Below are 17,702 nucleotides of genomic sequence, written 5' to 3' on the forward strand. Positions count from 1 at the left end.
ATGATGAAAGCGAAAAAGTCGATGGCAAAGGGTTGTGAATCATTTCTTGCATATGTGATTGATGCAAAGAAAGAAAAGAAAACAGTGGCCGATATTCCGATAGTATCAGAATTTCCCGAAGTGTTCCCAGATGAGTTACCAGGTCTGCCGCCAGTAAGGGAAGTTGAATATAAGATTGAATTGGTTCCTGGAACAACTCCAGTTGCAAAAGCTCCATACCGATTAGCGCCATCTGAAATCCATGAAATGATGTCACAGATTCAAGAACTATTAGATCGTGGGTTTATCCGACCGAGTTCTTCACCGTGGGGTGCTCCGGTATTGTTTGTTAAAAAGAAAGATGGGTCAATGCGTATGTGTATTGATTATCGTGAATTGAACAAAAGAACAGTGAAGAATAAGTATCCGTTACCTCGAATAGACGATTTGTTCGATCAGTTACAGGGTGCTTCATTCTTTTCTAAGATAGACTTACGATCCGGATATCATCAGGTTCGTGTTGCTGAATCAGATATACCGAAAACAGCGTTCAGAACAAGGTATGGTCATTATGAATTTCTTGTCATGCCATTTGGGTTGACGAATGCGCCAGCAATCTTCATGGATCTAATGAATAAAGTGTGTCGCCCGTTCTTAGATAAGTTTGTGATTGTGTTTATAGATGATATACTAGTGTATTCAAAGACCGAAAGTGAACATGCTGAACATCTGAGACAGGTTTTGAACATGTTGAAACGTGAACAACTATTTACAAAATTTTCAAAGTGTGAATTTTGGTTACGTGAAGTGCAGTTTTTGGGTCATGTGATTTGTGCCGAAGGTATAAAAGTTGATCCGACAAAGATAGAAGCAGTAATGAATTGGAATTCTCCGAAGACTCCGACTGAGATTAAGAGTTTTCTGGGATTAGCCGGTTATTATCGCAGATTTATCAAGGATTTCTCGAAAATAGCGGGTCCGTTGACTAAGTTGACTCGTAAAGATGTAGTCTTTCGATGGACTGATGAACAGGAAAAGGCTTTTCAGATTTTGAAACAGCTACTGTGTCAGGCACCAGTGTTAGCTTTACCAGAAGGTTCAGAAAACTTCGTGGTATACTGTGATGCATCATATGCTGGGTTGGGTAGTGTATTAATGCAAAGAGATAAAGTAATCGCCTACGCTTCGCGACAGTTGAAAGTTCATGAGAAGAATTATCCAGTGCATCATCTTGAAATGGCTGCAGTAGTGTTTGCTTTGAAACTGTAGAGACACTATTTGTATGGAACCCATTATGTTATATGTACAGATCACAAGAGTTTGCAGTATATCTTCTCACAGAAAGAATTGAATATGCGTCAGAGACGATGGCAAGAGTTGATCAAAGTTTACGATTGTGAAATTAAATACCATCCGAGTAAGGCAAATGTGGTTGCAGATGCGCTAAGTCGTAAAAAGTCAAGTGAAAATGTGAAATTTCTTCATTTGAATATAACTTCAGATTTGATTAACAGCTTAAAAACCATTCAGGCATGTGCTTTAGAGGACGAACATATTAAATCTGAACAAATGACCAAACGAAAAGTGGACTTAATTGATGACTCACGTGGACTAAAGACCTTAAACAATCGTGTTTGGGTGCCTAAGCTTGGAGATTTGAGGGATTTAATCATGACGAAAGCTCACAAATCCAGATTGACAGTACATCCGGGTAGTAATAAGATGTATCATGATTTGAAAACAGTGTATTGGTGGCCAACAATGAAATCAGATATCGCCCGTTATGTCGAAAAGTGTCATATATGTGCTCAAGTGAAGGCCGAACATCAGAAACCTTATGGTTCGTTACGTCAGTTACAGATTCCAGAGTGGAAATGGGAACATATAACGATGGATTTTGTGACCAAATTACCTCGAACTCAGAAAAGACATGATATGATTTGGGTAATAGTGGATCACCTAACTAAAAGTGCTCATTTTCTTGCTACTCGTGAGACAGCTTCGTTAAGTGAGTTAGCCGATTTGTATGTGAAAGAAATAGTTAGTCGACATGGTGTGCCGTTATCGATCGATTCAGACAGAAATTCCAGATTTGTGTCGAATTTTTGGAACAGTCTTCAACAAAATTTGGGTACACGTGTGAATTTAAGTACAGCTTATCATCCTCAGACAGATGGTCATAGTGAAAGAACGATACAGACTTTGGAGGATATGTTAAGGGCTTGTGTGTTAGAATACGGTGGTTCGTGGGATACACATTTACCGTTGGTCGAATTCGCGTATAATAATTCATATCATTCGAGTATAGGAATGCCGCCCTATGAAATGCTGTACGGTCGTCGTTGCAGAACTCCGACTTGTTGGTTAGAAGCCGGGGAGAAGCAGTTTGCAGGTCCCGAAATTGTTCAAATGACAGCCGAAAAAGTTGCAATTGCGAGAGAAAAGTTGAAAGCCGCTAGAGATAGGCAGAAAATGTATGCTGATCCGCGTAGACGTCCGGTAACCTTTAATGTGGGTGAACGAGTGTATCTGAAAGTTTCGCCGTGGAAAGGGGTTATCAGATTCGGTAAACGTGGTAAGTTAGCACCGAGATTTATTGGTCTGTTTCCGATCAGTGAAGTGTTGAATGATCAGACTGTGGTGTTAGATCTTCCGCCAGAGTTAGCTGGTATTCATAATACATTTTATCTTCGTAAGTGTAAAGTCGACGATGAAACACAACTTCTTCCTTTAGAAGATTTAAGGGTCGATTTGAATAAGAAATTGGTGGAAGAGCCGGTCCGTGTGGTTGACCAAAAGGTGACTAAGGTGAGAAAGAAAGAGATTCCGATGGTGTTGATTGAGTGGAAACACAGTTTGGGTTCTAATTTTACATGGGAGACAGAAGAGTTGATGAGAAATCGCTACCCTCGTTTGTTTGACCAAGACCAGATTCCGAGGACGGAATATTCTTAAGGGGGGTGGATTTGTAACAGACTGAAACCCGGGCTAGTTGTAAGTTGCCTATTTTGCCCTTAGGGTTTATGCTTAGTCTTAAGTGCTTTTATTTTAATTATTTTATTAGTGTTTTATTATAATTGTGTTGTGACCAGTTTGTGACAAGGGTCCCAGAACAGGTTTGTTTATTTAATTTAGACCTCGTTTGGGCTACCTAATCTTGTGCGAAATATTTTAGATAACTGGTAAATACCCGTGTGTGATGGGGTATTATTTTTTAACACATAAGAGTGTAATATCTGGATGTTTCCATCCATTTCACCTAATTTCCCAAAACTAGAACGTACCTAAACTCTTTCACTCTCAAAACCTAATCAAATCCAAGTAAGAAATTAGATCAAGTAGCTTAAGTGACTAATTTCTTGTATCCTTGTGATCATCTAATCAGGTTTGTTTACTTGAATCCTTGCTTTGATTCTTGATTAATTGAGTTTTTGTGTTCTTGAATAAAAGTGTGATTTTAAGCTTGAATCTTCATTTTTGGTGTTTGTTATGCTTAATTGATGTTAGAAATAGGTTGTATATATGTTTAGTAGCTTCCATGTGCTTAAAAACGGATCAAAAACACTCAAAAATCGAGTTTTGGGCGAAAAAATCACGAAATCAGCGAATGTGTTCGAACCAGTTGCTACAGTATTTTGCTACAGTACCCGAGTTGCTACAGTGCCCGAGTTGCTACAGTGCCTGAGGTGCTACAGTGTCACTATTTGCTACAGTACCGAGTTGCTACATTGTCACTATTTGCTACAGCGTTCGGTATTTGCTACAGTGTCACTATTTGCTATAGTACCCGAGTTGCTACAGTACCGATTTGCTACAATGTCACTATTGCTGTAGTACCGAGTTGCTACAGTGCCACTATTTGCTACAGTACCTTTTATGAAATTGAAACGGGCGTAACTTTCAAAACGTAACTCCGTTTTTGATGAATAAACTATCGTTGGAATCGTAATAAAGAATACTTTTTAATGGTGAACTTTTAAGAAACTAGATCAAACTGTTTTTTGGGCCGAAAAAGGAGTTTTAGTGTGTATGTCGTGTTTTGCACGCACCTGTATGCCATTATTGAGTGGAGTCATGATGTAGACTCATAAAATTATGAATATATGGTGTTATGACCTAGTTAATCGTATGAAATGATTATATTATTTATTGGATATGTATATTAACTTTGTTTGTGTTGTTCTCAGGTTATAAGGACAAGGAGGAAGCTCAGAAATAATAACTGAGCAGTTGCTGGTAATTGGTGAGTGGGTCTATCTACGGATAGAGTTTAAGTAGCATATCATGCTACTGTGGTTGACTCTTTTACCATGCATAGTGTAGGAATTGCTATAATAGAATAATATCGTTTGCCTGATGTTGTATGTGAATTATGTGTACACTGTGTGAATGGCACCAGTCGGGCCTAGGGAGACTGGGGACTCGAGACCGTGCCTAGGAGAGGTTAGAGTCCGTATGAGGTCAACCGTGCCTAGGGGAGGTTGGGTCCATAGGCTACTGATTGTGGAGTATAGTGTGAATGATGCATCCCCTACATCTGGATAACTATACTATGAATTGAGTAGCAGAGACTATCGGTAGACTCAGGCCCGATCAGCTGGGAGTAGTGTGCTCGTACAAGCCGCCGATCCTCGTATTGTCTTATTGTATGCTAGTTGGTAGTTAGCATGTGTTGTTGTTAGTATATAGCTTGTGTGTGACTTAAGCTATATCTGTTAGATAGATTCCATTCACTTAGCGGTGCGCTAATCCCCCACATATTCTCCCCTTGCAGGTTTAGGTACTGCTAGTCGGGAAGGGTGCTATTGCAGAAGACATGTTTGACAACCCAACTCTGATGTGGACTTTTGTATAAATAATATTTTGTGATAACGTAACACCGTTATGTAAACTTAAACGTAATGACGTGACTTATATTGTGTTTACTATTAAAGTCTTCCGCTGTGTTAAAAAAAAAAAATGGCCGGTGTTACACAAGGTGGGTGAGCCATAAATGGCCATCCTCGTGTTCAGGACAACGACACTCGTCAAGTGTACCAATGACCACTTTGATGATTCTAGAATAGGGTGCACAAATGAATGGGTGATGGAATTTAAGTCCTACGTGACTTATATTTAGATAAACGGTTCTTGAATTTGAACCAAATAGCTCTCATGTTTTTTCACTAGTCCAAAAAGGCTCTAATGTTTACGAAATAACCGTTTAGCAGACAATATATACAAGGATCATAAATGATCGTTTCAGACTGCACAATTTAGGCTTTCACCCATTGTACTTAATGCTCCAATTGTTACCCTGAATAGACCTCCGGATTTAACCTCATCGGGCAATTGATTTTTAGAGTTCAAGACTCTACTTCTCACAGTACCTTATATCATAATGATATTGGTATAATTTGATGTAGTTTAGAAAGATGCTACATCAATTGAACGACTATTCGAAAGACTTTACTTCCTTTAAGGATGGAACAAATACATCCTTTGGAAAATTATGGCTTAATTTCACAAAAAAAAAAAAAAAAAATTAATATTAGGTGCAATTTTAATGAACACGAGAATTTATCCCCCCCCCCCCCTTTAAGATCATGTAATGCTCTCATTTACATGAAATCAGAAACATTTAATAAATTCGAGAGGTCTTAAGTGTAAGAGAATAGAAATACCCGAATTGAAGTCATTTCTGTATTTCCATACTACTACGATTTTTTTATGAAAAAACTCTACATGTGCATGTTTATTAACGAGTCGATCACTAGACTCGGTCTTTATCTCAACTAATGCCCGATTGGTAGGTTCCCTACTCTGTCAAACCACGAAAACCTCCATTTACAGAACCAAAGTCAATTGAAGTCAACAACCAAATATCTGTAGCTTTAGACTCCTCACACACTTCTTTCAATTTCTCCTTCTATTTCCTAGACAAATTCGATACTAATTGGTTTCTCACATGTTCATCATTTTCATACAAAGACCTTTGAACCCGCCCATATACTTCCTTATTGACCTATCGAACTTTTCATCCTTAAGAGGTTTAACTATGGGTTCCACTTCAACTTTCCCCTCACACTTAGTCGGTTTACTAACTCATGTTTTATCCTTGGTGGTTTCAACACTTAGGTGTTGTTTGTTTTCCTGTCTGCAGACATTATTATGTATTATGTCTGCGCGCTCGCAGACGTTTTTACTGCAGACAGTTTGTTTTTCTGAAGACATAAGATAAAATAATGTCTTATTATGTCTGCAGCCTCGCAGACTTAGAAATGTGCTTCTAAGTGCTGCAGACAGAATTGAGTTATGTTGCAGACATAAAAACAAACAGTCTTCATTATTCAGCATACAGACCTTCAGACCACATCTTCTTAACAGACATGGTCCGCAAATCTTCAGACAAAAACATCTTAAAAAACAAACAGCACCTTAGTCATGTGATATATCAGGGTGTAAATGTCAAGTTATTTGTGAATACACGAGAATATTTATATAATGATATTAGTTGAGACTAAATTTGAGGATTTTTGACATTTGAAGATTTTTTACTTCTACTAAAAATTATGAGAAAGCCTGTAGCATAAGTACTCTCTTTATAAGAAATCATTACATCTGTAATACTATTGTACATATTAAATAACCAATCACTTTCTACAAAAAATGTATCACAGTTTTTACACAAATTACTTGTTAAAATAGTCAAGTGGGCCCAAGTTCCTTGCAGAAGGTCACAGGTTCGAATCGAACGAATATTTTATTGTTGCTAGGGAATGGTTAGAAACAGCCAGGAAATAATCCTACTGGGTTACGTACATCAGAATATGAAGTCGGATTACTCGCCCTCTCGAGTAGCTTGAACAGGAAAAAACCTTTTACCTTTTACTATATGACTTCTTAAAGACAATCATTAAAATTGTTATTTAGCATTTTTCATACAACTATTGTACAGTTTTATGCTGTCACTTAAAATATATAACTGCAACGTATAAAAAGTTTTATCCACTTTAACAACAATTATGAGATTTGCTTTTATAAAATCCATCTTATAAGATTGAATTAAATTGAATATATACATAGTAAACTACTCCAATCAATGAGTATAATAATAATAATATACTGTATCATATATGTAGGCAACCTTAAGCAACCGATTCTTATGTACGGGTCAAATATCAAGCAACCAATTCTTATGTACGGGTCAAGTATTAACCAGGATTGGGTTTTGGCCGATATATTATTGGCGCCAAAACATTGTTTCCACTTCCCGCTATTTTACACATCTACATTTTACCCCTTTTATTTAAAAACCCTATACAAACATAGATCTATCAATCGCTGAATCAATCAATCACTGAGCACGAGAAGTTTGTGCGAAATCAATAAATATGGAAGACGATAACCCTAGACAAAAGAGGAAAACCAGATCAATAGAAGCAGAGAAACGAGCTGAAGCACTTCGCAAACTCAAAACCCTAAGAGAAGGCGGCGGCGGCGGCGGCGGTGGCGAAACTGGTGGTCAACGCTACCAGATCAAAATCGATGAGCCGATATACGATACAGTCGATGAAGATGAGTACGAAAGCCTTGTGGCTAAACGGCAACAAGATTTCAGAAGTTTTATAGTTGATGACGACGGATTAGGGTACGCGGATGAAGGTGAAGAAGTTGATTGGACTCAATCCGGTGTCGTTCCGTCTTCAGAAGAGGAATCTGATGGTGAATTGGATAAGAAGAAGAAGAATAAGAAGCCAAAAAAAGCGAAAAGTGATAACAATAAGGAGCAGCATAATAAGAAACCTTCATTTGAAGCTGCAGCTGCTTTAATGGGTAAGCAAAGGATATCTAATTTGTTTACTTCTGCTGTTTTTAGTAAGAATAAGCCTGCTACTGCTACTGTGTGTACGGATAGTATTATCGATGATGTACTTGCTGAATTTGCTCCTGATGAGAATGATAAAGAAAAGCGTAGACGCGCTAACAAAAAGTCGTTGCCTGCGAGTAGTTTAATTAGGCCGCCAGTTAACCTTGAAAATGTTGCTACTAGTTTGGGAATTGGTCATAATTTGTCATCAAATAGTTCACAGATAAACGGAAATGGTTCGCATAACGGAGGTGACGTGTTTGAAAAAGAGAAGGAATCATTGGAGATGCCTGAATTTGGTAATGATTTGGGCGTTGTGGACGAGCTGCCAACGGTGGTGGTGGGGGCACAGAGTGAGGAGGTGAAGTTGTTGAAGGATGAGAGTGAAGTGAAAGTTGAGCCAGTGGCAAAGGAGGAGGCTGATGTTTGGACTTTAAATGCGAAAGTTAAAGAGGGAAAAGATCCAACTTTTAGTGCAACTGCAGGGCTGAAGACGGTTATGGGTGCTAGTTTGAATGCTGATGATGGGAAACATCCATTTGTGGTGGATACTGATGGATCTTTGCCTTTTTACATGCTTGATGCTTATGAGGAGTTTTCTGGTTCTAATGCTGGGAATATTTATCTGTTTGGGAAGGTAATTTGCCCTTTTTTTTTTTTTAACTTTTATATCAGTACTTGCGTAAGTTAATATGGACAATATCGTCTTATAATGTGTCTATTGAATTGTCTTTAAAGTTGGATGATAAATAGACACTTGGCACTAGTGGTATTTTCCATTGCTAGGTTAGGTCATGGGAAGAAGTTATAGTTCAACAAAATCACCATTGAAAATGAGTACAAGTGGAATCTGTATATACATACTTATGGATCTAGATATTCGTTAATCATCGAAAATAGTAAGTGATGATAGTCTACTAAACTTTCATATTGCTGCACATTTGATAGTAGATGATTACAAGCCTCAACTAGCTGTAATTTGTCATACTGTAAATATCTGGTTGATACCTACTTGCAATATCTTCATGTTTTCTTGAACCACTAAAGATTGATAGACAATAACTGACTAGTTTTTTCGTATTTAGGATGATTGATGCAAAGAATTGATATATTTTAGAATGATTTTTATGGTTGAAATTTGTCATGTTGAATCAAGGTTAAAGCAGGAAGTACGTACCACAGTTGTTGTGTGGTCGTGAAGAACATGCAGAGATGCATATATGCTATCCCTAATGGCCCTGTATTTGAAAACTCCGCTATTGTGAAGCTTGAACAGTCAAAGTTGCCACCTACAGATTTTCACACCAAGCTTCACGTAATTAGTCGCCTCCCTTATCATTCTTTTAAGCTACGTCAGCATTATCATATTGCATGTATTTTAGTTTTTTTTTTCTTCTTTCAATTGTTACTTATGGTTATATATTGTTCACTTTAATAGGAGATGGCATCTGGATTGAAGACCAATATAACAAAACAATTGCTTGACCGAAATGTTTCCAACTTCAGCATGAAACCAGTCAAGGTGTGTTTTGTCAATAATGATTAAAAATAAATAGTTTTTGTGTGTGTGTGTGTGTTAACTTGCTTATGTCTCAAGCTCCTTTGTTGATATGTGATCTTTTATCTATTTTCAGAGGAGCTATGCATTTGAGAGAACCGACATACCGCGCGGAGAAAGTTATGTACTAAAAATCAGTTATCCATTTAAGGTACTATGTACATTTCATAATAAAGAAGGTTAACGAGGTTATACAATTATTCATTTATCTCCATTTTCTTATACTGTTAGAATGCATTTCCAAAATTTTGTATTTATTATTATTTGCTGATGTTGTTGTATATTTCAATATTGCAGGACCCACCACTTCCTTCAGATTTAAAAGGAGAGACCTTCTGCGCTCTGCTCGGAACACACAACAGGTAATGTTATACACTATGAGTAGTTGTATATCAGCTGTTATAATTGTAACTATATTTGTAAGGAGTTGCAAGGAATATCAAGTGGTACAAACAAACATCAGCTTTTTATATTTTTAGTTTTAGTATCCTGAAAGTTAAGATTTTGTGTTGCATGCAGTGCATTGGAACTCTTCCTTGTGAAAAGGAAGATAAAGGGGCCCTCATGGTTATCAATTTCAAAGTTTTCAAGCAGTTCCACTTCTGAAAGAGTGAGACTTTTAACATTACAATATTTTTTTATTCTGCCTTTGATTTCTGATAACATGCTTAAATAATTTATATATTCATCTTGATTGATGGCAACTTGAATATAGGTTAGTTGGTGCAAGTTTGAGGTTACTGTGGATTGCTCGAAGGACATTAAAGTTGCAGTGAATACTGGAGAGATTCCTCCTTTGATTGTTACTGCAATTAATCTGAAAACTGTAATAAACCAAAAACAGAATACAAATGAAATTGCTTCTGCTTCCGTCATCTGCTGTCATAAAGCAAAGGTACCCCTCAATCCTTATTCACAGTTTTTGGTGGTGGTAACATTCAAGGTTGCAAAAATCACTGCTCGGGATGTTGACCAAGTTTGACTTTGACTGATTTTAACTGAGTTTTGACCAATTTTGACCGAGTTTTGACTGATTTTCCTAGTTTTGTCCGATTTTACAAGTAATCCTGAGTTTTGACCATGTTGACTAAGTTTGACCGAGTACTCCCGGGTTGAAAAAACCGAGTAATCGCTCTGAGTAATTCCGAGTTCTGTAACACTAGTAACATTAGCATGACATTAAAGATAGGCACTTTACTTGCACAAGTCTTTATCATCATCATGTGGTATATACTTACTGTACCACTTTATTATAACCTGTTAACATATTTTCCTTTGACTAAATTATTCAGATTGACACCCCGATGTTAGCCTCAGAATGGACAAGACCAGGAATGCTGAGTCATTATACGGTTGTGCGTAATCTTGACGGTGTGTTTCCAATGGGATTTAACAAAGAGTCAGCAGATCGAAATTCAAAGGCAGGGTCAAACATCATTGGCCTGGAAAGCAGGCAAGTTTTAGTTTCGATTTATCCTTTTGCTGTAATCCACTCACATTTTCTCACATTCTGTATGTTACACATAATGTTTACAGTGAACGAGCTTTATTAAACCGGTTGATGATCGAATTACACAAATTGGATAGTGACATTCTTGTTGGCCATAACATATCTGGATTTGACTTGGATGTTCTTCTGAACCGAGCAAAGGTTGAGAAATTATATAACACAAAAGCTACAAAAACATAACTCGTTATGATGAGTTATCAAAAACTTCATCTAACAGATTTATTGATAACATGATATGGTATTGCAGGCTTGTAAAGTTCCTAACAGCATGTGGTCTAAAATAGGGCGGCTTAAACGGTCTGAAATGCCTAGGTTAAATAAAGGAACCACGGTTTTTGGATCTGGAGCAAGTCCAGGGATTATGTCTTGCATTGCCGGCCGACTCTTATGTGATACCTTTTTGTGTTCTCGGGACCTATTAAAGGAGGTGTGCATAATAAAAACCTTGATAATATAGTAAGACAATGATGATTTAATGTTTTATTTATCTACAATAAACAAAATGGAATTTTTGTTGCAGGTTAGTTATTCATTGACAGAACTTGCAAAGACTCAGTTGAGTAAGATTCGTAAGGAGATCGCTCCACATGATATTCCTCACATGTTCCAAAGCTCTCAAACCCTAATGGAACTCGTATGTTTAACTAAATTGAAAATTTATCAGTTTATATATAAGTTGCATGAGAAACATGCTCATATTATTGTTATGCAGATCGATAACGGGGAGTCCGATGCATGGCTGTCAATGGAACTAATGTTTCATTTGAGTGTTCTACCTCTCACGCGTCAACTAACTAATATTAGCGGTAATTTATGGGGCAAAACTCTTCAGGTAAACTTGTGAAAACCGTTTTATTAATGTATTCTGTCACAAAACGTGTTGATAGACGTAATAAAATTAAATACTCTTATTACATGCTTTTTCAGGGTGCGAGAGCTCAAAGAGTTGAATATCTGTTATTACATGCATTCCATGCTAAGAAATTCATGGTACCAGACAAGTTTTATTTGCCAAAAGATAACAAAATAGCGAAACGTAAATCGGATGGATCTGAAGACCACAAAGTAATCAATGATATGGTTTTGAATGATGATATAATAGATAACGAGCCTGTGAAAGCGAAAAAAGCACCCTCGTATGCAGGTGGATTGGTGTTGGAACCCAAAAAAGGGTTATACGATAAATATATTTTACTTTTGGATTTCAATAGTCTTTACCCTTCCATCATCCAGGTCTGTCTGTCGTATCTTCATCGTACTTACTGTCTCAGTTGACAAAATTTTATGTATGTTTGTGTCTGATTGGTTGGTTTATATCATCAGGAGTATAATATCTGCTTCACAACAGTAGATAGATCACAAGATGGCTTAGTTCCGTGCTTACCGTCATCACAAACAACTGGAGTTTTACCTGAAGTAAGAATTATATAAGTCAACTTTAAAAGCTTTGTGTCACAAATATTTGACTAATAATTATTTCATTTCATATGATGATGCTTGTACGTGTTTTTTTTAGTTATTGAGAAATTTGGTTGAGAGAAGGAAATTGGTAAAGGGATGGTTAAAGGCTGCAACGGGTCTCAAGGCCCAACAGTATGATATACAACAGCAAGCTTTGAAGCTAACAGCCAATAGGTTTGTGTTTGCTTTCATCGTTTCACCTTGTTTAAAACATGTTTTTTTTTACTTAGGAAACTTTTTCTTTCTTTCTATGCATGCAGTATGTATGGATGCCTGGGTTTTTCTAGTTCCAGATTTTATGCAAAACCGCTTGCAGAACTTATCACACTACAAGTAAGAATATTATGATGATTGACTTTTTTTATTTATTTATTATGAAACGATCATTGGAACTCTTGGATTTAACACTTGATTTATCAACAGGGAAGAGAGATCTTGCAAAAAACTGTTGATCTTGTTCAGAACAATCTGAATTTGGAGGTGATTTCTCTATTATAAAACATATTTTATGTCCTATTTATTAATTACTTGTGCTAAAAGTATGTTTTTTTTTTTTTTTTTTTTTTTTTTTATGTTTTTCAGGTAATCTATGGTGACACTGATTCAATAATGATTTATAGTGGACTTGACGATATGAACAAAGCTAAATCGATTGCTGGAAATGTTATTAGAGAGGTACGGTTTTAACTGCAAAACTAGTTAGGCAATCCGTTTGTGCATATGTTTTCTTTTTTTGAACTGATTCCTTACTCAATTCGATCTAAAGGTCAACAAGAGATACAAGAAGTTAGAAATTGATCTTGATGGTGTATACAAGAGAATGCTTCTACTTAAAAAGAAGAAATATGCAGCCGTGAAAGAGCAAATACGAGATGGGAAAACTCACAAGGTTACTTAATTATATGAATCTTTCGATACATTCTTTGAACATCTGATTATCGTCTGCTACTGTAGTTTTTAAATGTTTCGGTGTGTAGATTATAGAGCGGAAGGGTCTTGATATGGTTCGACGTGATTGGAGTTTACTATCGAAGGAGACAGGAGATTTCTGCTTGGGACAAATATTATCTGAACTGTATGTTTATTATAATTGATGTTTTTTTCCCACCAAAAATATCATCAATATCTGAAACTCTACCACATACTTACACAGGTCATGCGAGGAAGTTGTTGAATCAATACACGACAAACTCAGGAAGGTAATACATAAATTTAACCGATTATGTTTTTTCTAGTGTACAGTATTCAGCTATATAGATGTAATCATCATACTTATAGTTTAAACTAAATCCCCGAATTGAGTTGTTTCATAAAAAGACACTTACCAATTTTGTAAGTAGGTACAAGAGGATATGAGGAATGGAGAAATAGCTTTGGAGAAATATATCATTACAAAAACTTTAACAAAACCACCTGAAGCCTACCCAGATGCTAGAAGTCAACCTCATGTTGAAGTAAGTAATTTGTTCGTTCTATCCAATCTCTCCATTTCAACCCAAACCCCATTTGATCTATGACCCAACCTGACCTAACCCGACCCGTTTGCCAGGCATAGTATTCATCCATTTTTCTTACTCACTATAGGTAGCACTCAGGCTGCGGAAACTAGGATACACTAGCGGTTGCTCTGCTGGTGATACAGTTCCTTATATAGTATGCTGTGAGCAGGTATGTGATGAACGTTTTTAGTTCAGTTACTGTATCTTTTATGTATTCTGGTGCGTTCCAATTTCATTATTATTATTATTATTATTATTATTATTATTATTATTATTATTATTATTATTATTATTATTATTATTATTATTATTATTATTATTATTATCTGACGTTTGTAATATTTGTTTTCAGGGGTCTGGTTCGAGTTCATCAGCAGGGATTGCTCAGCGTGCAAGACATCCTGATGAATTGACCAAGGAAAATGAGAAATTGATTATTGACATCGACTATTATCTAGCGCAACAGGTACTGCTTAAATTTAATTTATTATACTTTTATTATAATTATATATATACTTGTTGTTCCGTTACCTCTAGCTTTTTTGGGTCCATTCAGATTCATCCAGTAGTATCACGTTTATGTGCATCAATCGAGGGTACAAGTCCAGCTGTTTTGGCTGATTGTTTAGGTCTTGATCCTTCTAAGGTACAAATCTGCTCTCATCAAGCCCTTAACCGTCGATAATTGTAGTGCATTATTAACTAATAAAATTGAGTGGTTCATTCAATTCATATGTAGTTTCAAAGCAAATCAAGTGAAGTTGCAAACAATGATCATTCTGGCTCAGTTCTTTGTTTGAAAGATGATGAAGAAAGGTACTGCAGTTGTTAATATATACTTCCTGATTATCCACTGTTAAAAAAAATAAAAAAAATACAAGGTTTTATGAACCATGATTATTGTAATGTGGATTGCAGATACAGGGGTTGTGACCCATTAAGCTTATCATGTCCTGGCTGTTCTGGTTCATTCGACTGTCCGTCCGTTCTCAGTTACATACGCACCGTAATTCCGGATACGTCAGCCGACATTCAAGATTCATTGTCTTCTAACAGTAGCTTCTGGCACAAATTGTGTTGCCCTAAATGTCAAGTCGAAATACCTCCAGTTTCAATAGCGAACCAGGTAATACCTTCTTCTAACCATTAGGATGTTGTTAACGTTAATTAACAACTATGGTGTGGTAATCTTCATTCATTTATTAACAATGTGATAAATCATTGTCATTAGGTAAAAAGACGAGCTGAAATGTTCATATCAAGATACTACAAGGGATTAATGACGGTAAGCAAGCATCTCACTTTGGTTTCCTATACAAGAATACAGATTTTTTAGTCGCTTACTTGTAAAAAAAATACAGTGTGATGATGAAACCTGCAATTACTCTACAAGAAGTTTAAACTTGCGTGTTATTGGAGACTCTGAACGAGGAACCGTTTGTCCAAATTACCCTCGTTGTAATGGTTGCCTTGTCAGACAGGTCTTTTTATCTCTTTCTTCAACTCATAACAGACTTTTGTCTTTTTAGTTACATTTTGCTGAAAGTCAATATTTTACCTTTGACTAGTATTCGGAGGCAGATGTTTACAAGCAACTTTCTTACTTCTGCTATCTCCTCGACACTGACCGGTGCATTGACAAGGTTGTTATCGATTTGGAAAAGTTCAACATTCGTTAAATGATTTTAAGAATTATTATACACGTATTTTTAATTACTGATGACGACGACTTGCAGGTTGGTGACAAGTTTCGAACTTTAGTTGAGAAAGAGGTTGTTAGGATAAGACATTTGGTTGAGTTAGCGTTGTTGACAGCACACAAGGCTAGGGACCAGTGCAATTTTGGTTGGGTGAACCTCAATGACCTATTTGCTAGTACAATCTAGTGACTTAAGTTGTACTCGAAGAAGAAACAGCAACTGGCTTGCAAATAATGGTCAAGAATTTAAGAGGTTTTGCATCTGTGATCAAAGATGGTGAAATGGGGATGATGATTATATGTGATATAATATACTATATTTTGCTTTTTTACCTAGTTTTTTATTATTTCTATTTTTTGGATTAAGTTCCCTATTTTTAGAGTTCTTGTCGTTGTATTGTATTGCATTGCCAAATTATTTACTCCGTACTTATTAGTTGATGGCTAGAGAAAGTGAAAAGATTACATGACCTTGTTTAAGTGTTAAGTGTAAAGTGTACACTTAAAGTCAGATGGCCAGAGGAATGAGAAGGAAGATGGCTACAAAACAGATTAAAAGGGAAGAACGAAAAGGAAGGATGTGATTAGGATTTAACTAATATCGACTTCAACTATATTAGACAAACTGAACAGTAACATAGCCTGTTTCTTTTTTATATATATGGTTATGGTTATATGTTTGTATGGGTTTATTAACGTACACTACTCACATATTTATTAAAATAAATAAATGTTAATTAAATAAAATATGTTATAATTCAGTAGGCTTATAACTACCTTTAGTGGTTCTTGACTGTAGAAGGTATATAGAGATAGAGATACTGTAAAACGGAGAAAACAAAGGTTGAACAAAAGGTATGAGTAATTGGTTTTTTATTTATAGAAAAATGTACAATGAGAGTTTGGTGGCATTTGGAATCTAGAGAGAGTGTTTTTTGTTAACCAAAAAATACATACAATAAACTCTAACTCAACACACCTATTTATACTCAAAAAAATATACTATGCAATATCTATAATAATAATAAAATTATTATCCAATTATTACTTTTATAACACTCCCCCTTGGATGATAATTTTATTAGTGAATAACTAGTACTGCCTCGTTAAAAACCTTGCTAAAGAAAACCCTTTGGGATAAAATTTTAGCTAAGGGAAAAAGAGTGCAGCATAGAGTTGACTCCCCCTCAAGTAGGCAACGCCTGAGTTGTTACATCTTCTGAACATGCCTCATGCCAATATTATGAACGTGTGTTCTGAAAATAGCAGTTGGAAGTGCTTTGGTGAAAAGGTCAGCAGAGTTTTTGCTGGACTGAACATATCTCATTTCAATCTGGTTGTCCTTAATGAGATTTTGAGTGTATGAGAAGAATCTAGGGGGTATGTGTTTTGTTCGGTCACTTTTGATATACCCTTCTTTCATCTGTGTTATGCAAGCTACATTATCTTCATAGATAGTTGTTGAACTTTTATTGCGTTCTAGTCCACAAGAATCAGTAATGAGTTGTGTCATTGATCTCAACCAAAAACATTCCCGACTGGCTTCATGTAATGCAATTACTTCGGCATGATTTGATGATGTTGCAACAAGTGTTTGTTTTTGAGAACGCCATGATATTGCGGTACCTCCATTTAGGAATACATATCCATTTTGAGATTTAGCTTTATGTGGATCAGATAAATAACCTGCATCTGCATAACCAACCAAATTTTGTTTTGATTCGTTAGAATAAAATAATCCTAAATCAGTAGTTCCTCGAAGGTATCGAAATATGTGTTTGATCCCATTCCAGTGTCTTTTGGTAGGAGCTGAGCTGAACCTTGCCAACAAATTAACTGCAAAAGAAATGTCAGGTCTTGTACAATTTGTAAGATACATAAGAGCTCCAATTGCACTAAGATATGGTACTTCTGGTCCCAGGATATCTTCATGATCTTCACAGGGATGAAATGGATCAGTGTCAACATTAAGTGATCTAACAACCATAGGAGTACTTAATGGTTTTGCCTTGTCCATATTAAAACGTTTTAAAATCTTTTCAGTATATGTTGTTTGATGTACAAGTAAACCATTAGGCATATATTCAATTTGTAAACCAAGGCAATACTTGGTTTTTCCGAGATCTTTCATTTCAAATTCTTTCTTT

General features: G+C 36.1%; 1 protein-coding gene across 1 annotated transcript; it reads left to right on the forward strand.

Annotated features, from left to right (window-relative positions):
- The first annotated feature begins 7,352 nt into the window (after positions 1-7,352).
- LOC139891427 (DNA polymerase alpha catalytic subunit) lies at positions 7,353-15,979 on the forward strand. Its single transcript, XM_071874396.1, has 31 exons — positions 7,353-8,465; positions 8,985-9,143; positions 9,267-9,350; positions 9,463-9,537; positions 9,684-9,748; positions 9,906-9,996; positions 10,102-10,281; positions 10,679-10,839; positions 10,923-11,037; positions 11,144-11,323; positions 11,417-11,530; positions 11,609-11,728; positions 11,824-12,129; positions 12,220-12,312; positions 12,413-12,531; positions 12,618-12,690; positions 12,781-12,837; positions 12,940-13,032; positions 13,124-13,246; positions 13,335-13,432; positions 13,511-13,556; positions 13,698-13,811; positions 13,942-14,025; positions 14,209-14,322; positions 14,413-14,502; positions 14,596-14,672; positions 14,775-14,982; positions 15,088-15,141; positions 15,218-15,337; positions 15,425-15,499; positions 15,593-15,979. Exons 1-31 carry the CDS (start codon positions 7,353-7,355, stop codon positions 15,740-15,742), a joined length of 4,551 nt encoding a protein of 1,516 aa, XP_071730497.1. The 3' UTR covers positions 15,743-15,979.
- Positions 15,980-17,702: the final 1,723 nt, after the last annotated feature.

Source organism: Rutidosis leptorrhynchoides, chromosome 2, assembly GCF_046630445.1.
Source record: "Rutidosis leptorrhynchoides isolate AG116_Rl617_1_P2 chromosome 2, CSIRO_AGI_Rlap_v1, whole genome shotgun sequence".
NCBI lineage: Eukaryota > Viridiplantae > Streptophyta > Magnoliopsida > Asterales > Asteraceae > Rutidosis > Rutidosis leptorrhynchoides.

Bases quoted from the DNA above. Each gene is read 5' to 3' on its own strand.
- LOC139891427 (XM_071874396.1), top strand. From the start codon at position 7,353: ATGGAAGACGATAACCCTAGACAAAAGAGGAAAACCAGATCAATAGAA. The intron at 10,282-10,678 runs GTACCCCTCAAT...TAAATTATTCAG, and splicing joins TCTGCTGTCATAAAGCAAAG to ATTGACACCCCGATGTTAGC. The intron at 12,532-12,617 runs GTTTGTGTTTGC...CTATGCATGCAG, and splicing joins TTGAAGCTAACAGCCAATAG to TATGTATGGATGCCTGGGTT.